Raw genomic sequence first — 26,653 nt, 5'->3', positions numbered from 1 at the left:
TGAGAGAAAAATGTTATGTAACGGCAATGGGCTAATGTGCCAAGCGAGCTCACAGGGGACGACGTTAGATGGAGGTTGAATTTAGGGCACAGACACACATTTCTGCAGTCATTCTAAAACGGGAACCCGACTTGCATTCTCTAACACACGACTGTATTTCCCACTCATTTCCTCGAGTCTTTCCCTTCCTTCTGACCTTCACCAAGTAGATTCTCTACAGGTCCTTTGTCCTCTGTGGAAGAATATCTTTAACACTCCCTCTCTCTGGATCTAATCTGAGGATTAAAGATTTTGTCTCACTGCCTCCTTCATCCTTCCCTTTACCTTGATCACCAAATCCTTCTCCCTTATCACAGAATCTGTTTTTTTCATGCCTTTCACCATCTCTGTCTCCCCTCTCCTCTTTCCTTCCCTGTGCAGCGGGGGGATGCAGAGTGTGGGTGCCTCCTGGCTAGTGAGGTGCGGAGCGGCAAGTAGCCCCTTCCCCGTAATTGGCCAGCCTTGTTTCCACCACCGTGGTGATGCTACCTTTGGATTAGCAACAATAATCCCACAGCACAACCCCTGGACCACAGATTAATTACGCTGTTTCCCTGCTAGCCCTAATCCCATGTATCCTGCTAGCTGCAGCTTTACTGCTATACGCCTGGGTGCAGGAGCCCTAGACGTAGTGTAGGCTGAGTGGTGCAGTCGACTACTCTGATACCCCCTGCTGAGAGGAGGCTGAATCGTCCTTGTGTGATTAAAACTGCTTTGGGCACTTTTCCCAGTTTGTGTTTTTGATTAATTTCATTGTGCCTCGTCTCAGCTTTTCTGCAGAGTTGCAGCGCCTGCAGCTTTCTTGTAAAAACTCATTGGATTTGTTTTAAAAAAAAATGTAAAACTCTCTTTTTCCTTCTCTCCCCCTTCCTTTTTTGAGCGAATATGCCGCTCATTGCCCCAACGTTGTTTTCCTTCCTCAAGATTTGTGCTATGATGTACAATTGCTGGGGGCATTCCTGACATATGGCAAATTTGGGACAATGTTTTGAGGCGTGTTCACAAAGTATTTTAAGGGCAAGGTTTTTCTTAAGATGAAACATTCACAAGACCAGGCAGAGCAATCTGAAATAGGCCGTTTTATGTGTGTTCAGTTGTAGGTCCATATGCAAATTTTGATTTGAATAATGAAATATGTTGGCCTCGCTTCCCAAATAGAATGCCTCCAACCCTAGCACTCCTTCTTAATGTTTTTCCTCCTTGCTCTTCTCCCCTACTCTGAAACATTAAATTTACCCTTTGATTATTTTACCTTTTATAATTAACCCTGCTTGCACTGTCTTACGCCTCACTCTGCAGAATTTCTGCAAACATGTTGTTAACCTGGTTATCCACGTCTTCCCTTAGGTCCAAGCGAAAGGTCCTGGGTCGCAAGGAGTCTGACGAGGACAAGTCACGGGGCGGGAGCCAGTCCCAGTCTCCGCCCGTCACCCCCACAGGCATGTCCCCAGGCCAGGTGTCCTCGCTGCCCCGCCAAGCCGGCTCCATCCAGCGCAACCTCCGCAAGTCCGCCACCAGCAGCGACACCTTCAAGGCCCTTCTCCTCAAGAAGGGCAGCCGCTCCGAGACCAGCTTCAGAATGTCCGCCGCCGAGATGCTGCGCTCCACTGACCCGCGCTTCCAGCGGACGCGCTCGGACTCGGCGTTAGACCCCCCAGCTCTATCGCCCTCCTCGCCGACCGCGCCACACAGCCCCTGCGCCTCCCCAGGCCGTGGCAAGAGGGTAGCGGATGAGTGGAACCGCAACGAGGGCTTGACCCTCTCCTCGCCATCTTCATCATCCTCCGCCCTGAGCGGGATGAAGTACGGGCGCTCGCGCACGCCGCCCTCTGCCGCCAGCAGCAAGTACAACGCGCGCAGCCGTATCCTCAGCAGCCCTATGACGGTTATCTGCGAGCGAGAGGGCGAGCTGGCCGAGAGCGAGTACGGAGACACTGCAGAAAGCCTGTCCGGCCCCCTGGCCCAGACCCTCCCTCTGCTCAAGGACTCCAATGGCACTTTATCCGAACAGAGCAGCAGTTAAAGAGCAAGGACCGCCCCCTGGATACGGGGAGCTGAACTGATTCGTGGTCACCGGGGAGGGGGCAGGAAGAGGAGCCAAGAGAAGGAGCCCTCTAGAGACTCTGACACCTGCCTGAGCCCCACCCCCTCGGCCCTGCTTCTGAGGGAGTGGACCTGTCAGGCCCTGATGTGGTCAGAGGAAGCCCGATCGTGGAGCGGGACGTACTTAGTCTGAAGTGGAGAACTGGTTCAGCTGCAGCTTTTCAAGACTCGATTTCCCACGATTCTCATTTTCTGCTTCTTTTGGTGACTCGCCCTTTGTGTTACAAGAAAAGTGCATAGTCTTTCTTTTAAGCCTGGTGTTCCCGAGTTTGTTTTTCCATTTGTTTTGCTCATTTTTGCTTTATCCTGTTAGAGCTTTTGCTGGTTCTAATAACATGCCGAGGCCCTTCTTTAGTTATTTTTTGAAAGGTTCCTCTAAGGACTAGGTAAGATGGCAAGCTAAGGTGAGATGAAGGAAACGAAAAGTCACGAGTTGTTTGCTTAACTTTGCTGCTGTGGTGCTGAGTAGCTAGGCAGTTGGACAGAGTGGAGCGTAAAGGTGTGCTAGGGGTTCGCCTTGTAGATCTCCTCAGCTTCTGCTTCTCTCCTGTTAGCTCTGTAAAGCCTTTTAGAGCACCATGGCTTGCAAGTGTTGGGTTCAAACAGCCCATATTGTGGAGTGAACTTGAGGACGTGGTACAACAGAGAGCTCCGAGGTACAACTTCAGCTATGGCTATTGCCGGGTTTCTCTTTCTGCTCTTAGGTCAGTGGTTTAGTTTGCAGAGCTGGTGTTTTCAGTGGTCCATGGGAAGTGCGGAGGGCTCAGTGCTGCCCCCTAGTGATGGGCAGGAAGTGGACAATGGTTGGGTGTACAAGGGCACAACCAATACAGCGGATTTACTCTGGAAAAAAAGAAAGGTTAAAAAATCCTCTGTTGTTTGAATTTTAGTTTGTAGATTTTGCACTGTGCATATATGTTTCTTTTTCTTTGTTTGTTTGTGACTTTTAAAAAACTATGTTTTAAAGATTGTTTTAATAAACCAGTGATGTCACGACTCACATGTTTGGAAATGAAGTATGAATCTAAAAATGTAAAACCAGAAATGACATTAGGGGAAAAACAAAAAAATCATTTACTATCCTATTCTGTTTGTGATCATATTGGTTACCAAAGAGCTAAATAGTTAAATGTAGCCTGCCGTTGATCCTGATGTGGACACAATCTGAATTGTGTTGTACTGAGACCCCCCATGCATTATGGTCCAGCCTTTGTGAAGTTTGGTGAGACCACCTACTAGAACCTTAAATGATCACTATCATGCTGTTTACCTTTCTGCTAGGTTTCTCCTCTCCCTCTGCAGTTTTATATGGTTCTGTATGTAAATACATAGAGAAAGGTGTTTTAAGTAACATTTGACTTATTTTCAAAGACTTTGTACATTTTTAGAGCCCTCTGTTTGTTGGAAGGGAGTGGTTTCCTTTTTTGTAGATTATTTATTTTCAAATAGCGGGGCTGCAACGCGGTACCCTGGTCCGAGTCAACCAGCAGGCCGATGGAGGCGAGGGGAAGGTTTGGGTGCTGAGTTAGGAGGGAACTGATATAAGGGGGGCAAACAGAGAGCCAAAGGGCCACATTTACTATGCTGATCCTGCCAGGCCATTTTTTTTCTTTAAAAAAAAAGAAAAGGTGCTTCAAACTTAAAAATGAAATAACGTCAATAATTATGTTTAAGCATTCTACTGCCTTTAATCTCGAGTCATGCAGATCCCACCCTGGTGCTTAAAAGCTGAGTAAATGTGGTCTCTGTGAGTCATAAACTGAGGTGACAGGCGTGAGACTTCATAACCTCCTAACAGCCATAACACCCCGTGGTTTAATCACCTGTGACCAAAGTGCGTCTCCCAGCTCCAGGCCCGGCCATGATTGAGCACTCGGGGCCCGGTCTCATCTCACAACAGGATGGAAGGTGTATGAAGTCTCAATCTCGGGGAGCCTGTGGAAAGACAGACGGGCTGAGGACGGAGAGTGGGAGGAGAGAGGGAGGAGGCGATGAGCTAGCGGGTGCGGAGAAAGGGAAGACCGGCTGCTAACGCTCCTGTGTATGTCTGTGTAATAAAACATGGTGATATTTAAAGAGCGCGTCTTTGTCGTTTCTCTCTCTCTCTCTCTCTCTCTCCTTTTCCCTCTCTAGCCACCATTCTGTGTGATTCACGGCCATCTGCCAGCCCGACACCCCAAATCACCGCCTCATTAGCGCCGTCGCCATGGCACCCACACTCGTCCGTCATCCGGAAAACTCCAGAGGCCATCGGCTACCCCTCCCCCCCCCCCCCTGCCTTCCCTCCCCCGCGGGGTCATCAGTTATGTCTCCTTCTGGACATCCTATTTGGAGACGCACTGAATCACAGGCGCAGCCCATAATAGTCCTCTCTATTGGCTGACCTCAGAGGGCTGTTGCACCATAATAACCGCCTGTGACCCTCAGTATGTGTCCCATGTCTTGCTATGATGACATGGCATAAAGGCCGGCGGTGCAGCCTTCCCCCCCCACCCACCTCCCCACCTTTTAACATCCCACAGACGGCGCTTCAACCTCTCAACATTCCCCGCCGCTCCTCCGGTGCCGTTTCAACACCTCGGCACGTCGAGCGCTCCCAAGGGCGCGGCCGAGCCCACCGCCTCTCAGTATTTTCAACCAGAGTCCCTCCATCCCCAACTCATCAGCATCGACTTACTCGGCAGTGTCACTCTCAGCTGCCCTTTGCTGTTCCACGGGCAGCAACGAGTCTGTCCATCTGGCTGTCAGACATTAATCAATAAAGGCCCCTCCAAGTCATAATCACACTATTGACACTCCGATGCTTTTCCCCCCTCCTCTGATATTCAAGGTCCTCTGTACGGTTTCCTCACAAGACACCGCCGCAGTTAGGTGATGAATGAAACAAATCGGCCGTATTGACTTGTTGTGGGACTCGGGACGCACTGTGGATTCCAGGAGGAATAGCAATCACCTCTGGTGTTACAGAATAAGGGTTCTTAGTAAAAATGACTCGCACACAGGTCAACAGGTACTCCATTTGTTAGCGCATAAGGCTGACAGAAAAAGTGACATTTTTGCACTTGTTTCTGGCAACTTTATGGCCTGGTGGATGTGTATCTGGGGCTTTAACTGCAGTGTACAAGTCACTAACTGCAAAAGACTATTTTTGCACTGAATATTGGGTGCTACACAATTCTGTAGATCCTTAATAATTCATTCAATCATTGTCTTTGCTTGCTTATTACTATTCAGGGTCACGGGGGGCTGGAGCCTGTCTCAGGATACATTGAGTGGAAGGCAGGGAAACACTGGACATGTCATCAGGCCATCACAGGGCAAACACACATAGACAAACACACATTCACATCTATGTGTAATTTAGAGTGTCCAATAATCCTGACTTAGTCTTTGGACTGTAGGAGGAAACCAAAGCCTTAGTAAAATGAAATGAAATAAAAACTACATTTATTTGCTCCAGTTAACCTCTGTCACCGGGAAATTAACGTATTGTCAAGGAAGTATTTTTAACCCCCATTCCCTCGACAGTCTACCACATCAAATGATTCCTGACTCAAGGTCTCCACCAGGCTGGAGGGGGTTTAATAAAAATAGAGTGCAAGACTGTGGCGCGCTGTAAACAGCTGTGTGTGTTTGGTATAGGATATTTAGCCGAGGGAGCCTCATTATACATTTCCTATCCGCAATATTGTTTCACCTCACTGAGCACACCCAATGGGATCAATTTGACTTATGAACAACAGACTTAAGATGGAGTGTGTGTGTGTGTGTATTTGTCTACACAGAGGATAAAAAAAGATGTCATTTCTGCTGAGTATCCGAACATGATATTGGGAACAATTCTGCCACAAATAAAGTGAATGACTCAGCATGCATCAACCTAACGGTGAGAGAGGAGGGAAGGTGAACGAGGAGAAAGGGAGCGCAAACTATGGCACGGATCAGGAAGGATTCAGCTGGCTGATAAAAGGTCAGGACTGCGTTTACCTATGGATTCGAAAAACAACGTAAAATGAAGCATGCTTCCTTTTAAAAAAATATCTTCCAATTCAAACCACACAAAATAATCCCATTACCAAATACGGATGAGTAACACACTAATTACATAGTGGAAAGCAGAGATGGAGTTAATTCATTATAGGAATAATCATTCATTTGATGATGAGTTATATTTATTATTGATGAAATAATAAATTTTACATTCTTAATAAAAATTCAGAGGTAAGTAATATCTGCCATCATTCATAAATCAGTGCAGTGCTTATATCATCGTCCCTTTATCATACAAATCCAAGTAGTGTCCCTTCTTCAAGATTAAAAACAATTTCCATGACATTTTACATGGGTACATGATGAGCTAGATGTGAGGTTTAATGCAAAAAAGTAGGTAAACTCATTTTGATTAAGGCATAGTGATAAACACGCTAAAAACACGCTTTCATTGTATTCAAACAGAGAAAATCTTAACCAACATGTCAGTTTTGATTAAAAATGTGTTTGCTGAAAAATCTAAAATACAAAAAAAATCTGTCTGTATACTGTACTGCAATTTATATCGCAACTGCAATATTCAGCAAAATAACTGCAATATAATTATTTGTCAATACAGTGCAGCCCTACTGACAGTCCTGCATTACTCCACTGCATGGCAATCTGGTAAATGAATCAGAGAGTAATCCTGTGTAGTTTGACTCTGACTCGAGTGACACGGTGCAGATTTATAATGATGAGTCAGGTTTACATTTAGAGCAGTGTGGCTCTGACAACTGTGATGAAGAGGTGTCAGGATTTACAGGGTTCCTACATATCTTCCCTTTCAAAATTCTACTTTTTGCAATTTCAAAACTTTTCAAGACCTGGACTAGACTTTCCAGACTTGTGCAGAAACCCTGTGTTTGCCAAGAGAGAACATGTTGGTAAGGAGGCAGGTCAGAGTCACCTTCCCAGCAACACCGCTGACTGGCAAGAGACAAATTTGTTGTCAGACTTTGCAGGTGACCTCAAAAGTTAATTCTGGATCCTGCAGGCAATCTTAGCAGTCTTTGTTCCCTTAAGCACATTCCTGAGAATTTTTATAACAATCCTAACTACCTTTTGACCTTTAAGATTCATTGGATATGCATGTTAAGATTCATTGGATATGCATGTTAAGATTCATTGGATATGCATGTTAAGATTCATTGGATATGTATGTTAAGATCTGTGTAGCAGTTTACATTATAAGAACAAAAGTTGAAAATGAGTGTATTCGTATTAAATGGTCCATCAAACACTGGACAGGCACTTAAGGTTTTTGTCTCACCATCTCTAACTGAATCCAGCTGTAACCTTCTGTTCTAATATGGCAACTGAGACTGAAGTTTCAGCAGCAGATGAAGAAAATGTGTCTTGACTACTTGGCTCCATCTGGTGGAGCTAAATTATATTATCTTGTCCCACTGCTGCAAGGTTTTGTCCTCGGTTCTCTAAGGTTTATTCCCAGGATGTAAGAAGGCTGCAGGATGCCCTTTGGTGAAATCTGATGGCCCACTAGGGTTCTCATAATAATCTGTTTCAGCTCTTTATCCAGACTTTCAGTAAGTCCATAACTTTTTAGTGAGGGGATTGCCCAAATTTAAAAGCAAAACCGACATGCAGCAATTGAAGATACTTGGTACAAAGTGTACAAGTAATAATTGAGAAAAAGAAAATGTAATATAGAAACTTGCTGCTTATTAGCATCGCCTTTAAAGTTTCATTCATCATATTCCTGTCACAGCAATGTTTTGGTCCCTTTTTTTGGTTCTTTCAAAGCAGTAAGTGCTGGAAGGTCAAACTGTGTTCATTGCTTCATATTGGATTGGCCATGCTTGAGACCAATATGATATCTCTTGTTTGAAATAAGGATGTGACAGAGTTTATTTTGAAATGTTCCTAAATTTGACTATTTTCCCAGTGCTTCAGGGTTTTAAGTGACCTCTGAACTTGTTACTCTGTCTTCTTGAGGACCCAGACCTCGTTCCTGCGGTTGGTGAGTTTCATGGGGCTGTCGTAGCCGGCTGTGTAGAAAGGACTGTCTGTGTAGGGAACGCCGTCCCTCTGTAGGCTCTCCAGGAGTTTCAGGCACTCTTCACGCTTCATCTGCTCATTGGCAAAACCCCCGTATGTCCTGGGGGAGGGGGGGGGGGGGTAAGAGACGAGAGGGAAATAAGGGTCGGTACTGACTATCAGGGATTTGAATAAGGAACAGAACGGCCTCATGTTGATTTTATGAATTCTACTCCTTTGTAACTTTATATACTCTTTTGTTGGTGTGGTGCTGAATCTCCCATCAATCAGAAAAGATTTGATAAAAAAAAAAAGAGAAAAGAAATGCAATTAACAAAGGACTTGCAAAGTTAATGAAGGTTACCACAGTGTGATAAAGAACACACTAGGGGTTCCTTGATTGCCCCGTAAGGCATTGTGGGTATTAGAGTCTTTGTTATTATCTCAACACAACAGAAGTACAAATGGCTGCATTTTCTTCAAATCTCAACATAACATGTGGCTTGGCAGATCTCTTTGAAATGATGTTTCTGACCAACCAGTAGAATTTCAAGTGAATAGATGACTTTGTTATGATTGTTAGTAAAATGTTACTGCAAATTTTTTAAATTGATGACAGGTTAGTAACTTGGCCACTTTGGGACTGATTCCTTAGCTTTTCGCAAACTAAGGAAAGGCACACCCAATTAATTTACTTGCCAAATTTTGTAATCTAAAAATATTGCTATCTTTATGTAAAATGTAGTATTTTACATTTCTTGCTGGATTCTGCAGTGAAATCTACGATGACTTCATGAGTCGGCGCCTCCGACTCACCTGACGTAAACTGTGAACTCCTTCCTGTCGTCCAGGAACACCTGCGGGTCGCTGGGCTGCGGCGGGGCGGCCTGGTGCTCCTCCGGGACGTAGAAGGACACGGTGAACGTGCTCTCGCACGCGGGACCGGCTCCGGGCTGCACCAGGCACGTCACCGGGGCCGTCATCGGCACCTTCACCTCTGAGGTACAAACAAACACACCGTGAGGCAGAACCCGTACCAGCCGGACTAAACCATGCACACGTGTCTGACAGACAGAAATACGAAAAAATCCAGTCTCTCTCAGTTTCTCTAAGCTGGAGAGATATCAAATGATCCAGACAAACACTGAGTTGCCAGCTGGAGGATCAAAACACTGGTGCATGACGACACCTGAGCAGATGGTGGGGATTAAATCACATATATGAACACTGTGTAGACTGACCGCTGTTCAACCAGCACATGTAGAGCCACTTTACACAGATGTAGACCACAGCTACAGATCACATTCCTCTTACACTGCAGACCTCAGTGGTCCATTGCACACACAATATACATTCTCATAAATAACACTTGTGTAAAGTGCTGAGCAAAACAAAGGCAGGGTCGCTGTTACAAAGTGCTGAGCAAAACAAAAGCAGCGTTTCTCACGCAGCAGAGCCAATATACTGTTATCAATTCCAATTTATTTTCTCATTTCAGGAATTGGGAGTGTTTTGTTTTTGTTTTGTTTCTTAAACACCCATCCTGAACCACCCACGTGTGAAGATGCATGTGGTGAGCTTTACACAGACTTGTTGAAACTCACTGTTTTCATTGTTGCCCTGAATGTAGTCAAACAGCCTGCGGAAACCGGTTCTGGTCGCTGTATCCCACTCCATCCCATTCACAGAGGTGCTCACCCACTTTGTGGCGTGGTAGGTGCGGACTTCATAGTCTTGTGCCTGAAAACACACACAAAGACACACACACACACACACACACACACACACACACACACACACACCACTCATTTCCTTTGTAATATGATCTCTTCAGAGGAGCATTACAAAACTGGCAGTGTCAAGACAGTGGAAAATTAATAGGAAAACACATTTGTAAATGGCATAATAAAAAGATTAATTATACCTTGTTAAAAATCGTTTCACAAATCAATTTATAGTTAGTTCAGTAATTTATTCATACCTCAAAGACATAATAATGAAATTGAATTATTGACAGTTAATTAACATTTTATTTATTTGGTATTGATAGTTTTATTGATTGCAAGATTTCAATGTGAATTTAATGAATCACTTTATAATTATTATTTTTTAAATGTACCTATTGATGAATCACTGAACTAGTCTATAATGTTCAGGTTGGCACACTAGAGGCTCCACATGTTAGATGCAGTAATACAGTCCACACACCTTCTTCTCCTCTGTGAACTTGGGGTTTTGGATCCCAGTTGAAAACAAAGCTTGTCCGAGAACTTTCAGCATGTTGTCCTGTGCAGGCGGTTCAGACTGTCCCTGTCCGGTAAATGATTACAACTCACGAGTCTTCTGCCCTCTGCAAGCACAGTGTGCAGAGTTGAGCAATATAATACTTCACATTAGGGCATGTGGTAACAAATCAAGTCATGTGAGCCAACTGTGACTTGCAAATGTCATTTACACACAAGGTAACTGGTAAGTCAAGTCAGGTAAGCCAACTTTAGACTGAAAATCCACATTCAGCAATGAAACGAAGTAGCGGTTCCGTAGCCAAACCAACATTTTTGTTAAAATAGTTACACTTGTCATCTTCTAACATGTAGTCTTTTCATGTGACGGAGAAAATGCCATGTTACCTGTAGGTGATGCGCCCCGTGCCTTGTCGCGAGGTGTGGTGCCGTTTGTTAGGATAACATCTCTTCCGGTTACATAAACACGAGGGTGAACTTCAAAATAAGAGTCCTCAGCTTTATTATCGACATCATGTTTTGTAACCACCAGTGATGTAACGGTAAACAAAAGGTGGGTAAACATTGTCCTGCAGCTGGTGATCATCATGACTCAACTATTAAACGATTAAATCAACTGTAACTAGAATAGTACTGTCTGATACTACTTACTATGATTTATACTGTGACTTTATGTCATGATGATTTCTGACTAAAAGGTGGATAAACTATATTATAATATATATATAAAAGGTGGGTAAACTTAGTTCAGGTGGGTTTGACCTCCACTACGTCCCTGAATGTAAACGTGGTGCAGATTACAGGGCAAACAGATTGAGTAACCACAAACTAAAAGATCATGATCTACAAGATAGGAACTAAGGGAACAGCAGAAACACCACTCTTCACTGCTGTGATGAAACTGCAGTTTGAATTGCTATTGGATAAGCGATCCCAGGCAAATAATAAAAACATGAAATACCTGCAAGAGAATTAGAAGATTTCAGTAACAGCCATAAGGCAATAGCTATAAAAGGGAGAGACAAGTTTTTGGCTTAGGAAGACATTAAACATAGAAGGTAGACAGCATAATAATAGGTAAAATTTACTATTAGTAGGCCTAGTAGTGTTAGTAGTATTATTTAGACTACAGCCTAAATCAAATTTCAAAAGGCAGTGAGTCATTTCTGGGAAGATCATGTCCCTTTTATTTACTACATGATCATTAATAACCACAAGAGGATTGATAGCTACCTTCACAAGAAAAAATAACTCCTTATCTGCAGTATTTAACAAACATGAAAACAAGGATGAGAGTCCAGGCAACAGGAGGCAACAAAAAAAAAAAACACAAAGAGGCGTGTGGGCAGACATAACAGAACAGAACACCTCCCAAAAGTTGAACTCACACTCCAGGACAGACCAGATATGAATGAGAGAGGACATGCTACATCTGTAATTCATAAGAATGTGTACATTTGTGAAATTGAGACGATGATATGACAGCATGGGCAGGATAGGACATAATTAACATGTGGCTGTTGTATTTGGGTACCAGCTGAAGAATTGCTAGAGCGGCAACAAGGGACCCTTTAGCGCGTGAGACTGGGCAACAGATCCTCATCTCTAAGAAGAGCAAGAAGAGACGAGACGAGCATTAAAACGGCCCAGAGCGAGGCAGGCAAGAGTTTGTAGATTTGGAAGCATAGTGTAACCTACATTTGAAACTGTATCCAGTACTATCAATTTGCAGATGCCTCTCACTCTTTATCACTAATGCACATGCACACACACCGACACGCACGCACGCACGCACGCACGCACACACACACACACACACACACACACACAGAAGCATGGCTTGGATGAGGAACCATAAAATCAATCTACAGGGACATGCAATGCAACATGATGACAATGGCAGTCTTTTTTTTTTGTCTCCTTTTAGTATCAAACTGTCTTATGTGCTGAGTTCTGTTCATACTAATTCATAGAGCCGAGGGCAGTGGAAAAGCCAGAAAGAGAGAGTGGTCTGTCAAACGTCCATTGCTTAACAAGGAGTCCCAGTGTCACTGCCAGAAAACCCAGTAAACTATCCCCCACTTTGGCTCCAAAACTCCAATTACAACCCGGCTTTAACCTTTTTTCTGAGCCAACACGGTACATTCTGCGTCTAAGTACAAGCTGGCAGAGCGCTGGGACTGTGAGCGTCTTTCAGGGCTGGTACTTCTGGTGGATGAAGGACAGCACGTCGTCCTTGGACAGTTTCTCGGGGTCAATCCGCGTCTGGGAATCGTGAACTATGACCCCGTCCACCCACGCCCAGAAGAGCCGCTCCGAGTGGCAGACGCTGTGAGGACAGAGACAATGAAATGATACTGTTCATAAGACTGTGAATGTCAGATATGAGAATCATAATGTTGTGAACTGTCCTCCCATGTCCCACTACCATCACCCCCACTATAAAACTGACAACTTCTGATACAGACTTCAATAATCAAACTTTTCCAACTCATAAAAGCCAATGTGTTTATGTCTAAAAGCACTGAATCAGGAATAAATGTATCGTTATATCAGTAGAGAGGATAGGGCTGCACAATTAATCGTATATTAATCGCGATGTCGATATTGGCTTCCACAATTAATTGATTGTGGCCGCGGGCGATTATTCACGCTGGGTTTAGCTTGCTCTGGTGTAGGGCTGCAACAGTTAGTCAATGTAATGAAAACTCAAATTACTTGAATTTTGACCCAGTTTGCCGCTGACCTTTCAAAGTGCGTATAAACTCTTCCATTAGCTTGGATCCAAGTGTAGTATACAATGAAGCACGGGTTACGGGGTAAAATATTTCCTTTTTAATCTCCGACCAGAGACGCAGTACACAGGCAAACGTACTACTTCCTTATTTACACTAATTCTCCCGCGGGTCCTTATGGGAAACTTCAAAATAAAAGCCCACAAACACCCAAATAGACTTCTTACAAAATAAGTGTCTTAGAATACAAATGCCCAAAAACTAAGGCTACAGAGGTGATGGTCCCGGAAAAAAAAACAACGGACCCGGTGCACCGGAATCACAGGTTCAAAGATTTGTACATTTGAATGTTATTTTATTTATAGGTTTATAAAATACATTATGAATGTGAAGGCATTTCGGTTAACTTAAAATGCTCAAGTGCAATAAAACAAAATGGATGAATAATCATGATAAATAATCGTGATCACAATATCGAGCAAAATAATCGTGATTATCATTTTAGCCATAATCGTGCAGCCCTAAGAGAGGACAGTACGTACTGGAAGGGGGCAACAGAGTTGGGCGGCAGGTCGTAGGTGGACTCCTTGGTCATCTTATTGTAGAAGAACTTCTTTTTAGAGTTCTTGCTGTAGGCCATAGTCCACGGCTCTAATGGAGAGAGGAGGAGTAGAGGAAGGTTGGTGTCGGAGATATTTTGCACTCTCCTTTTCACACATTTCTAACGGAAACATACAAACCACCACCACATTATAAATGCTATGCTGGCACACAGGATTGTCATGTTGCACAGGTTCTACATGGTTTAAAGACTTCTAAGGATACAAAAAGCATCATCTGCACCACATGACCACACAACACAGAATTTTACAAGTTGTTTACCCCTGTTTTAGATAGGCCAGTAATTTGTGAGCATCTATCAACACAGAGATAACCAGGCACAAGTGTCAAAAACAATTAAACCTCAGTAGCAGTATCTGTTACAATAGCTGAGGAGAATTAAATTGCAAGTGAGCTATAGCACTCAAGGAAATCACACACACACACACACACACACACACCAACCATTGACAGTCTTGATGATGTAGAGGCCCGTGGGAAGGAAGTGCCGGTCGTCTCTGCCGGTGTAGGACAGACGAGGGACTCCTCCTGAACTCTTTGTCACCTTCATCTCTAGCCTGGATGAGGAAGAGCACAAAATGAGCAAAAAAAAAGACGACAAGTTGTCCTCCATCCTCAACATCTGGACTCCAACATTCACTATATGAAACTTGGTGTGACAATCCGCAGTTCATGACGTCTAAATGACAGCAGTCTTGTCGTACCTGACAAAGATCTTCTCCATCTCCTCCAGCCTATACACCTCCTTCACTCTGTTATGGGAAAACACAGATGTTACGCTAAAATAACACGAAAATCCATAACATAGAAAGTTATCTATGGTAGCCAAGCTTCATGTCTAACACTTGATATAAGAAAAGATTAAATATATTTCCATTTCAAAATGCTTGAAAATGTAGAATGTTCCATAACTTTTTCATGCCTGGACAACAGTTTTCATATTTTCTAACTTTACAATGCTTTCAGTGACAATAGGATTAATAGGTGTTCAAAAGAGTTTAATTTACAGAGAGTAGAAAACCTCTTGTACCTGATAGGGTTCATGTCTGGTCTGCTGGGCTTGGACACGGCTTTCACAAACTTCTCAGCCATCTGGATCCTAATGGGCCATAATGGGCCTCATTTATTAAACTACATGAAAACTGGTATGAAAAGCATAATGCAATCAAAACATTTCAAGTGCTAATCATAGTGTTGTGTTTGAACAGCATTTGGCCTCTTCCACTGCTCTGAATGCACAGAAATATGGATAAAATGTTGACAAAGGCTTATATTAGCAGATATGTGGTAACACTGTTTTGGTGAGTATGGCTCGGGTTTGACACTGATGGAAAAGGTTGGCGTGAGAGTGACATTGTCCTACCTCTGGTTGAAGTGTTGATCTCTAACATCAGTGCCATTGAGTATTAGTGCATCCAGTACATGTACTGCGTTGATTCTCCGCTGGGCTTTGCCCTGTGGACGAAACACATAACTCGTTAACTCGTTAAACCACAGCCACAAGCAGCAATGGTGCGACCTTCACCCTGATATAGTAAAAATAGAGCCCCACTCAGGTGTATTTGCAGTAAAATACAAGTCAACTTTTTTTATGGCTGGGTCAGCAGGTGACAGAAGTAATTTTTATCATCATTTTATCATCTTTTGGGGGAAAAGAAAAATGATGGGCACAAACATGGGCACATACAAATACAGCAGAGCTCTACAAGCTTTGAGGTTTGAAAGCTGCTGTAGTTGAAAATGTTCACGATGCTGATATAAGAAAAGTGCAACAAAATAACTCCCTCAATTCACTGAGGCCAATAATTGCGATAAATAAGCGTGATCACAATATCTAGTAATAAAAAAAATGAGATTATCATTTCAACCATGATAGCGCAGCTCTATATAGAAATGGAGCCAAGCAGAAATAGTTTGATTCCTTCCACTCCTGGTTCTTTCATCTATTTAGCCCCTCAGCTCTCTCCAGCCCCTCCTCTCACCTCGCCCTTGAGCTCCTGGACGATCTCCACACTCAGAAGTGTCTCTCTGGGAAGCTCCAGCTTGAAACTCTCCAGTTTCCTCCAGCGCAGAGGCATCTTGCCATCCCATGTGTATATCTGAGACTTCTGCAGAGGGCAAGAAACAAGGGGAAAATGGAGAGAACAGATAAGAGGAGAATGGGTGGAAAAAGGGTTATCGTGCACAGAGATAGTCAACTCCCCCGCCTCTGGAAGCATGTACACCTCTGCTGGCCTAGGACTGCCAGAGATTTCTCTACTGGGTCTCCTCTACTCCCTGGCTACATCAACACTGTCTAAATAAAAAATAACCTAAAGGTGAGTGGATCGCCCACTCACTTGTTTTTTAAAAGGTTATCTTTTCCTAGGGAAATTGAATCAGTCCTGAGCACAAAATAGTTGGATTTGATGATACTGGGTGTCCCATTAATCTTTAGGACTGTATAGATAGGAGCAAAGGGGACGGATGCTACTGGAAAGCGGCGGAAGCAGATATCATATAAGGAGAACCATGGAAATTACACGTTGTTCCTTCTGAATACAAGAAGACGATTGTGGAAGTTGTGTGAAACTTTGCACTTAAGCTGTGAAAATTCATAGTTAAAGTTACATTTTCACATTGATACTACTCTTACTTCTGCTTATCAATACGATATTGCTGAAACAAGAACAGGCATGATTTGTGGAATATGATTTTGTGCTGCACACCGTGACAAAGTCCAACAGCACAAAGGTATAGAGGAGTGAAGTGGCTCTTCCTGACTGACTGACCTGAATTTCACTCTTGACGCCCACGACGCCATAGCTATAACGCAGCGAGAAAAAAGATAAGTTAATTTGAACTGGGCCTACATCATGTTAGAGCTTTCCATCTCTTTAGACTCACCCCAAGTGCTAGCAGGAAGATCTGCTCACCACCTCCCACAATGCACCGGTAGTCCAGGACGTGATTGACCTTTTCTAGTGTGCTGGAGTTGAGAGGTGTGAGCTTACACTGGAACGACTCCGCATCTGAACCCTGAGGTGGAGCAGAGGGAGGGGGAGGCAGGGAGGCAGACATGGAGACAACTTTTTAAATCAGCCCAACTTGTAGGACAGAACAAAGTGCACATCAGAGCTTAACGTTTCTATTATACTTAAATAATTTACAAGCGGAAAACACTGCACAGTGCACATTTATCACCACCGTATCATATGCAATAGGGTGGGTTTAGTCACTAGATATCTCAACTGACCTTCATCAGTTCGAAGAATTTCGACTTGGGGTCTGAGGAGGCAGGAGTGACTCTGGCCTTATCAGGAATCTGGACAAAGACACACACTGTATCTGGAGGGGGAAATCACTTGGAAGGAGACTGGAGTATGTAGCTAAAAATCTATTATTCATAGTCCACATTCAATCTAGCACAAGTATCCCAGTTTCCCTGCTCACCCCCCAGAGCTTCATACACTCCTTCCTGATGTCGGCTTGCTTGGGCTCTGAAAGGGCCCTGGAGACACAAACACAATCACACACTTAGCCACACTGAAATGGAGAGAAATACACATATGGAGAAACGCAGAAGATAAGCAACTCACGGGTCTAAGACGTAGGCGTGGATCTTAGCCAAGGCCTTGATCTGGACCGCACAGTGGCTGCAGGGAGAATTAATTCAACCTCCATCAGTCACTCAGTCTGAACATGCAACGATTAAAGCCTTTCTGCGTGTCCGCCGTGTGTCTCTACCTCTCGTTGGAGTTGACCATGTACTGGTAGAAGTCGGTGTCTTCCTTGATGAGGCTCAGGGGAACCACCTCAGTGACGTCAGAGTCTGTGTTCCTCAGCTGGTTGAGTTTCAGGTTGACCTTGAACATGTACTCCCTTACAGCGTCGGAGCCAGGCTTTAGACTACGGCACACTATGTACCTGTGGATGGCAAAAGGGCAATGAAAGAGGAGAGATTTACAGCTGCACTAGGCAAGATTTTTACGTAAAATACACCCGTCTTATCACACACACACACAGATTCACGCAGCCCTACCTCTCAGAGTTGGCAGGCCTGCTGGTGACCGGTTTGAAGAGGGAGACCCTGTCGAAGCAAAGGTAGAGCAGGTAGACCAGGCCCACACTGTAGGGAGTGAACAGGTCAAAGGTCTTGCACACAAAATGGCCACCTGGGGGAGACAAACGGCACCACTATAAAATCAGTGGTCTGGCATTACTCTTACGAATACACGTTAGCACACAAGCATAAACACATGCACATCTATTTGGGGGGTAAATTGTTGAGGGATAAAACACAAAAATGATTCACAGTGTTCGGACACATTTTGCATTTCAAAATTTCATACTTTTTCAAAACCTTAATTTCTTTGAAATAATGAATTATTTTAATTTCCTGTGGAAAGACAGTAGGACAACAACTACATGAAATGTGAAACATACGTTTATTAGGACTGAACAGTAACATTCTCCTTACTTTTATAGATTTCTTCAATTCCAACACTTTACGAGCTGGACATTATCAAATTTATTTTCCATACTTTGACAGACTTTCGAGACCTGTGTAGGAGCCGTGGACAGACAACTGGACAGCCTGACGGACTATCTGACACACACACACACACGCACCTGTCCTGAGTGTAGACATGGCGGTGAGGAACTGACAGAGCAGCAGCTGTTTGCTCAGGATCTCCTGGATGTTCTCCTGGCCCTCCACAGAGAAACCCTACCAATCACAGACAGTCATCACAAAACTGCTTCCAAGCAGTGGATGCAGATGTACTCTACAATAAAAAAAAAGTTGGATGTGTGTGTGAGTTAGGCTCACCCCATCTGCCATGAGGAAGTGCAGCCCTCTCCTCTCCGTACTCTCCAGGACAAAGTTTCGGAAGGCGCTCACGTTTTCTGGACGAGTGATGTCACCGTCCCCATCCACCCCTCCTTCACCTGGGACACACAGAGAGGGCAGGTTTTCACAGGGGCATTCACCTGGGACATCATTTTCTTTCTGTTCTCCCCCTGTGCGTGACGTAAATATTTTCTGGATACCTCGGTGTGGGCATACCATAGTAAGGCTCAAACAGTTCGCTAGGCGCTGCAAAGAAGTCTTCCAGTTTGAAGTCGCAGGGTCCTTTTAGCGTCATGCCGAAGCCCTTGGCATGCCAGCGCCTCTTCCACAGCACATACTCTGAGAAGCCGCCAGGTCCTGCACAGACGTCACCGAAGTACAGAAGCTCGCCCTCACGCTCCTTCGTCAGATTTTTCTACATGGTGAGAGAGGACAAAGATACTTCTGTTTGTCTCCCAATCTGATGATGTGGGCCTTTTTGCCCTGATCCAATGAAGGTGCGATGCAACATGTATCAGTGTTTGCTTTGACCAACTCACCCCTTGTGAATCCTTTGGGTTGGTGAACATATTGTCAAAGCAACTGTCGATGTTGGCCATTTTCATAGCTGCTCTAAATATGATAAAAACATAATAACATGTCATTGTCCCTACAGGGGTAGCAGGCTACAGTATGCTCTCTTTGAACCACATCACATAACAACTGTAAGCCATTTAGCGGTCAGTAACCACCTAAGGACTGACCTGTTGAGGAAGAAAGCTCCTCTGATGGTCTCGTAAGGGTTGGAGCGTGTCCGTGCTCTCCTCATCTCCTCGCCCTCCAGGTTATCAAACACAGTCTGAACACAACATACAGACACAGTGAGATGCTCCACTTAATTCCCCTTTCACAGACACACAACATAGGAATATTATGGTACGGTGATTCGGGTCCATCCTGTGTAGGAGGCAATTCACATCGAGCTTTGCACACAGGAAAGTTGTTTGTCACTACCATTCAAACCAGACCCAGGACAGACCTGCGTATGCAAGTCTACTTCCATAATCCTAACTTCTCTATGGACTGTCACCTTATAACGTCATTAAATGCAGACATGTTTTCATGCTATTGTTCAACACGGCAGATGACGCTCTAGACACGTTTCTGTGAACTTGCAACTTGGGGGTTGATGCTTTCATGCTAACAGCTACCAGCCTATTTCCTGCATGTGGGGACTGTATTTCACTGATTCACTTTTAAAGGGTTACCCCACAATATTCCCTGCTGGAGGTTTAGTCCCTGAGCACTTTAAACCAGGTACCCTCTGCCATCCAAGAATCAAAACCAACAGAAAGAAATGCTGCTAGTAAACACACTGTCAGCATAAACTGCCCAGGCATTTTAAAATACTACTTGATTAGACTATTATTCTGTTCTTTTACATTTGTGTGTAAAGTCATTGTTGCATAGTGTTGCTCCGTTTGCTATTGATTTTTTTCCATTTGATATAAATTAATTTCCCTCCAGGATTATAATAAATACTGAACTGAGTAGAATATGTTTTAGGTTATAACTCACCTTGCACCTAAGCAGGGTGTGCAGGAGATCTTCGGTGCAAAACTCTGTCTCATCCTCAATCTTTAATTTCCTCTGCAAGTAATCAAAAAAGAAAGGAAGCTTGTAAAAGTGTATGCAGAGTGAAATATATGACATATGATCATCTAAATGTGTGTGTGTGTGTGTGTGTGTGTGTGTGTGTGTGTGTGTGTGTGCTCTACCGGTCCCAATGCCATCCAGTCCTTTAGCTCATCTGCATCTGGGATCTCTGTGGAGCATTCTGGGAACCAATCGACTTTCTCTGCAGCACTGGGCTGGACAGACAGATAAAGAGACAGAGGAGAGAAAACAGAGAGAGGGAACGGGGAGAGACAGGTAAGAGTGAGACGGAGAATAACAAATCATAATGATGGACGCAAACAAATACCATCTGATTCTCAGCTATAATCCAAAATACAACTGCAAACAATGAAAACAATGTTTTTGAGTAATGGTCATTATTACTGCTCCGTACCTCTGGTTCATCTTGCCAGTCGATATTGAGCTCCCCCTGGAAGCCCTGCAGCATGAGGCCCAGACCCCGTCTCCCTCGCTGGGTCGACGCCTCCACAATCTCCTTGCGCCCCTGGCCAAACTTCCCTAGACCTTCGCCCTCACGGAAACCCATTTTGGCCTGAAGGTGAAGATGGGAAGGTGACAGAGAACATAGGAGTGAGGAAAAAGACATTGGAAAATGCATTTTTTTTCTCTGCCTTCTTTCCAAAGTAAACTACAAATTTAGGAACCTATCTCTGTATACAAAAACTGATACATAATAGCCAAAATTGTAAAATCCAGTAATTCTAAGCGACACAATACAGGCACTATAAAAATGAAAATGAATAAGGCTTTAAAAATGTGACACATCTGAGGTTCAAAGACAACACATTACAATATGTCATGTGCTAGTGAGGGTTTCTATACATTACCATGAGTTTCTGTGACACACTGTTGTACATGGCAAACTTGGAGGAGCTCTCTGTGGGGGAGTCTGTGTCTGGGGCATTATGGGATATTGTGGGCATGGAGAATCCTGGTCTGTGATCCTCCTGGTCACTGTGTGAGTCACTTTGGCTGGAGTCTGGACAGGACAAAACCAACAGACACCCACATACATGCATACAGGTGCAAACATGCACCGAAAGACACAGAAGCAGACACAGACACAAGAGTAAACAAAAACGGTGAGGTCACAGCCTGAAGCCCCATAATAGCCTACAACAAATTCAAACAGATCTTCCCTATGACATGCTGAGACCAACAAGAAGGTACACATTCTGTTTTTGTGGTATTCATAATGAATTATGGTACAAAAACTTCACACCTTGCACTAAAATCATGCATAGCATGATTTTAAGGGGGACATTTTCCACGCCATTATTGTGCTGCTTATTGACTGACCTTGACTGGTTGACAGCAGTGGTGACTCCTCATCTGAGCTGCCATCATCACGGCGCTTCTTAGTCACCTGCTGCGATGCTGACGCTGGCTCAGCTCTCCTCTTCATTGTGACTGAAACAGAGACGGGAGGACAGTCAGGACTCAGGAGAAGAGAGGTGATGAATGAGATGCAACAGCACAAAGAGGAAGAAGACCAGGGGATGCAAGAGAGAGCATAGGACTGTAGGCATAACTGTGGGTTAAGGTAATAAAAAAATAAATGGGAAATGGACCAGAATAGCAGAATGCACCTTCATGTACACATCAAATTACAGCAATTATGGGTATGACAATGATGCAAGTAGGCATGGTTAGTAATGCATATGTACTGACTGAGGAGTTTTCTTTAAAGCAGTATACAAAGTATAAGAAAAACAAGAAAGACTTATAATTAGCCCCCTGGTGACTACAACAGTGGATATTGCAACCCATACCACATTGCTTGCCCTGACCTCACGACTGTTTTCTCGAGTTTGAAGACAGTAGAAGTATTAAGCAATAGGAATAAGGTTAAATTGATTGTTGCTTTTCTGCTCTCATAGGTCAGAAAAATAATTGGGATTTGGTGATTTTGGGGACAAGAAAGATCAAATTCTCAAGCGAGATACAACAATCAATAAGCAAAATATATATGCTCAGGTGTTGCATGACTGTATTAAGTCATTTGATAACAGTACATTATTTGGGCGCTCAGTGAAGCACTCGCATCAAGAGTGAATATTAACAGCATTCACACAAAGAGAGCACCAGCTGCCACGCACACATAAACAGCTAGCTTAGTCATGTCAATATCACCATGTAACAACGCTTTCCGCTTATTCCCCAACGTTACAAGGACTGGACAAGTAATGTGACATAAAATCTTAAAGCTGAAGACACTCGCTATTATTATTAGCGTTACCTCTTGCTTATGTTGCAGATATCAATAGCCAGCTACTACAGTAGGGTAAAGTTGGCCCATACCACAGTCCAGGATATATTTTGCGGGAAAAAGGTTACAAGAAAACAAGATTTTACTGGTTACTGACAATGGGGGTGTTTCACTTTCCTCGCTGTCTCTCAGAAACGAAACTGAGCGAAGAAACTGCGCAGCCGGTGCAGCTAGTTGTTAGCTAGCCAGCTAGATTTTACCAGCTCGACTGGACAACTTAACTCTCCTTTGGAAAACAAGCACCTGACACTTCGTCGACAGAACTTATTTTCATATATTTATCGAGATTTTCCAGTCCCATTTTTATTTACAGGTAAACTTTGTTTATAAAAACGTTATTTATCGAAGTCCATATTAGCCCGCGTTCTGTTTCAGAGTTTTTAGGGGTCCTTCGATATTTGCAGACAGACACACATTAATGACGCGCGTGACGGAATGAGTGTCCCAACAAATGCCTGCGTGTAATACGGATCTTGAATTGTGCATTATATTTTGCTGGTGACAGCACGAGACTTATATTTCAAATATTTAACACGGAACTGTCAGACAGAAGTGACTTTGCTTTCACCGAAAAAATGGTATCCTTAAAAACAGTAACAGCCCGATAACAACACGGGACTTTCACGTTCACAACAACTTAAATGCGTAATTGACAGAGTCGGAGTCAAACCTACGAAGCCCCTAAGGGGACATGGGGGAGGAAAAAAAACTAGACAGAAGAAAAACAATGGTGGCGGGGGGGGGGGGGTAGATAGATATAATATTCTATTTTTATATACTTATTTCTATTTGGCTTTTATTAACCATTAACCTCTTGAACCTATTATACTCTTACTCTTAAAGACCTATTTCCCCCTGGGCATCAATAAAGTTTCATATTTTAAATTAATTTAACTTAATTTAGCCTAATTTAATTAAATTGTTTAATGTTTTGTTAATATTAATGTCCACAAATGAGTTATCCTAACTTGTATGTCTGAATTTGTACAGAAATTATTTATTAAATTATACAATAATTAAATTGCAAATAACTTATATCTATGGAATTATGGTAGATACTGTACGTGCCTGTGTGATAAACCTGAGGGGAAGTTGGGTTTTTGCTCATTTCTGTCCATCCATTCAGAGAGTGATGTGATCTGAGCAGAATTGCCATTTCTTACATCCCATATCCCCTCCAAAGATGCTACTACATTTCTCCAGCAGGTGGCAGTGGTTGTCACTTTTTCTCAGTGGGACTCTAAAAACACAAGCTAAGTTCTGCCAAGTTCTGCTTGTTCTGCAGAAATGGCAATATGCACTCAGATCAGAGCAGACAAGGTAAAATCCAGCGTCCCCATTGGCTCATCATCAGGGCCACCTAGATGGTTTGTTAAATGTAGAATTATATTTGCAAAGAGCGTGCCACATGTAGAATTGAGTTCACAAATTGTAATTAATATACAACTAGTTGCAAAGCATTGTAAACCAAAAAAAACATGTTACTGGTTTTGGTTTAATTTTACTTCTTTTTTTTTTTTTTTACACATTCACAAATTTTGATGTAGTTATTAAATATATATAATATTATATATATATTATTAATAATATTAATATATATACAAATATTTGTGGACACATTATCAAAGTAAAATTTGATCCATACTTGACCGTACTATTTAATATAAAACTATAAGGTTAAACAATGTACAGATGCCCAAAGCTAGTCTAGCAGCATAATTTAGTGCCTGGCCTTCTTGCTGGGAGGCTGTGAACATTTTGGCTCATCATTAACATCAGGCTCTATGTGGGGCACCTGCTCTCCTCCCACACCAAAGGATATTGCCTCCCACAGGCGCTGCTTGATCCTGCGACCCAGCTGCAGGCGAGGCTGGCCAGAGGAGTAGCTAGTACAGCATGCCACCGGTCAGGCACGTCCCCCAATCTGGGGAGTAGGACCGGGGGCCAGGCTGCCAGCCTGGCAGAACGGCAGTGTTACAGAGGAACCTGTCCTCCAGGGGCTCCTTGAGGGCCCGCAGGTTCTCCTGCTCGTCCTCCTGCTCGTCCTCCCTCCTCCTTTCGAGAGCCTTATAGATGGAGGGAGAGAAGGAAGGGACAGGTCAGCAGTGTTAGCTACAGTAAGTGCTGTGATACGCTGGGCAACTTTATTTACAGCAGTGATTCTCAACCTTCTGGCTCGTGACCCCTTGAAACAAAGTGACTCGCAGCCCCCCATAACAGGCTGCATACAGAGTGGTGAACAGTTCACCCAAAAAATGATTTTCCCTTTTCACGTTTCATTTGATTCATTATAATTTTATTTTCAAAATTATTAAATGCATTCACTGTTTTCATATGAATCAAAAATGTAGGCTATAGGCTGACTAAGACAAGACAACAACCCAAAACAACATAACTTAAAAAACATAACATAAAAATGTCACTTCTATAACTAGACAGCTGTTAGAAGTGCAAGACTGAACTCAATATGCTCCATAGGCTACTCAGTTTTAAAAAGTTAGTAGGCTTCATATTCAGAGAATAGAAATTCACTAATAGGCCTAGGCCTACCTCTTAACAAAGTGGAGGAATGGTTACTAAGCTTTGTGAATACTATCTATAGACTCATATAGGCTACATTATAGCTTAACTGTAAGAAATACAACTCCTCGATGCATTGCATGTGAGGCTGCGCCTTCCCTCATCGTTTAATGAGCCGACTGGCCATTAAAGAAACGAAAACAATTCTGTGATGGTTATGTTATCTTCTAGGACTGCTTGAAAGACTGTCATTAGGCCATAGCAAATGTGTTACTGGGCACTCCGAAGAAACTTTACATTTTGACTTGAGTTAAGTAAACCATGCCACAAAATGCCACAAATCCAGGCTACAAGAGTCAAAGCTTCTTTACATGGTTAGGCAACAATCTACATTGACTGGTTATTCAGATGTTTTCCTGTATTTTACCTATATTTTAAGGGAATGATAGGCTAATAATTGATTTATCTTGTAAGTTGCAATTCTTAACGGGAGAGCTGCTAATAGACTTTACACCTATTCAATCATAATTCATAGGATTTTAGACACATTTACCCATTACCTATTGACATGTAGTCACATTTTCTTCTGCCCTCTGGTTGCGCTGTGAACTCATTAATGATCGACCTGGACAGATGTGAGATGAACAGATGTCAGTGGAGCAGCTCGAGGTTTTTGTGTCTCAATGGCATCATCTTTTTTCTTGTGCCTAAGAGTAACATGTGTTAGCCTATATGAGGCCAGTTTACATAAAACTTGAATTGCATTGTTTGTATCTGACTATTTATCTCTGATCAGTCCTGCATGCTTCATTAGATTGGGTGGAGAAGATAATCTGTTCTTGGCATCTGTGTGAAGGGATCCTTCCAACAATCCGTCAAAGTTATACTATATCTGTTGGTGTTTAGAGGAAAAAACAATTACAATGATTATGTCCAATGATAGGCTGAGTTAGAATGATTTATGATGATAGCCTACATATACAATAAATATTTAGGCTATGCTTTGCCATGAGAAATGAAGCACTCACGCTATCTAAATGTATAATCTCCCTTGTGTGATTTCAGTGTGAGCACGCATAGGCAAGCTTATTAGGTTTCCAGTAAAAGCCCTTCCTTTCGTGATGTAGGTTGGAGCAAAAATGTCACTGCATCGCATGTCTACACTGATGAATAAACCAGCTGAGTCTGCACAATCCCTCTCAGAAGAAACCGTGTCAGTTCTGTTTACACCAGAGACAGCAGCTCTGCTTCCTGACGAAAAAGCAACTATAGCAATCCTATGATAAGTTTTACAATATGATACAAAATACCATAGGAGTTTAAAAAACATAACATAATGTACAAGGTAAGGTCAACAGACTCACTATAAATCCCTATAGAAAAATATTCTAATTATTTTTCATAATGTGGGAACCATCAAGTCCTATAAAGCATTGATGGCACACATGAGTGTGGCTATAAATGACCCGAAAAGCAAAACAAGCTAACTTGCCAAATTATCGTATACTTAACCTATTACTAAGAGTAGTTATGGCTACTATTACCTTGTGTGAGTTTGAAAATCTAAACACTAGTTTGGATGGACATT

At 43.1% G+C, this 26,653-nt stretch overlaps 3 protein-coding genes across 5 annotated transcripts in view; 1 reads left to right on the top strand and 2 right to left on the bottom strand.

Annotated features, from left to right (window-relative positions):
• Positions 1–4,218, top strand: part of nhsl1b (NHS-like 1b) — a 117,354-nt gene extending 113,136 nt beyond the window's left edge. For both annotated transcript variants that reach the window (XM_071917738.2, XM_078289971.1), the window contains exon 8: positions 1,387–4,218. In XM_071917738.2, coding sequence (XP_071773839.2) covers positions 1,387–2,062 — 676 coding nt within the window. In that variant the 3' untranslated portion in view covers positions 2,063–4,218. The remainder of the gene's footprint in view (positions 1–1,386) is intronic.
• Positions 4,219–6,292: 2,074 nt separating this feature from the next.
• hebp2 (heme binding protein 2) lies at positions 6,293–10,847 on the bottom strand. The gene is made up of 5 exons (XM_071917770.2): positions 10,800–10,847; positions 10,378–10,519; positions 9,774–9,909; positions 8,986–9,166; positions 6,293–8,290 (listed from the first exon to the last, which is right to left on the bottom strand). Exons 2-5 carry the CDS (start codon positions 10,447–10,449, stop codon positions 8,110–8,112), a joined length of 570 nt encoding a protein of 189 aa, XP_071773871.1. The 5' UTR covers positions 10,450–10,519; positions 10,800–10,847; the 3' UTR covers positions 6,293–8,109.
• A 725-nt stretch (positions 10,848–11,572) lies between these two features.
• cmtr1 (cap methyltransferase 1) lies at positions 11,573–22,916 on the bottom strand. 2 transcript variants are annotated; one of them, XM_071917743.2, is made up of 24 exons: positions 22,516–22,916; positions 21,576–21,686; positions 21,104–21,255; positions 20,650–20,808; positions 20,357–20,449; positions 20,157–20,228; positions 19,343–19,437; positions 19,139–19,211; positions 18,816–19,014; positions 18,579–18,697; positions 18,380–18,476; positions 17,790–17,922; positions 17,495–17,674; positions 17,347–17,403; positions 17,201–17,258; positions 17,004–17,072; positions 16,655–16,786; positions 15,751–15,876; positions 15,132–15,223; positions 14,799–14,867; positions 14,473–14,520; positions 14,213–14,325; positions 13,690–13,798; positions 11,573–12,741 (listed from the first exon to the last, which is right to left on the bottom strand). In XM_071917743.2, the coding sequence occupies exons 2-24, from the start codon at positions 21,679–21,681 to the stop codon at positions 12,606–12,608; spliced, it is 2,487 nt and encodes an 828-aa protein (XP_071773844.1). In that variant the 5' UTR covers positions 21,682–21,686; positions 22,516–22,916; the 3' UTR covers positions 11,573–12,605. The 2 variants fall into 2 exon arrangements, with proteins under 2 accessions (XP_071773844.1, XP_071773845.1); XM_071917744.2 differs by having other exon boundaries at positions 22,643–22,916.
• Positions 22,917–26,653: the final 3,737 nt, after the last annotated feature.

Source organism: Centroberyx gerrardi, chromosome 18 (assembly GCF_048128805.1).
Source record: "Centroberyx gerrardi isolate f3 chromosome 18, fCenGer3.hap1.cur.20231027, whole genome shotgun sequence".
Taxonomy (NCBI): Eukaryota; Metazoa; Chordata; class Actinopteri; order Beryciformes; family Berycidae; genus Centroberyx; species Centroberyx gerrardi.
Note: the sequence above shows the minus strand (reverse complement) of the source record. Positions and strands in the feature narration are given on the sequence as shown.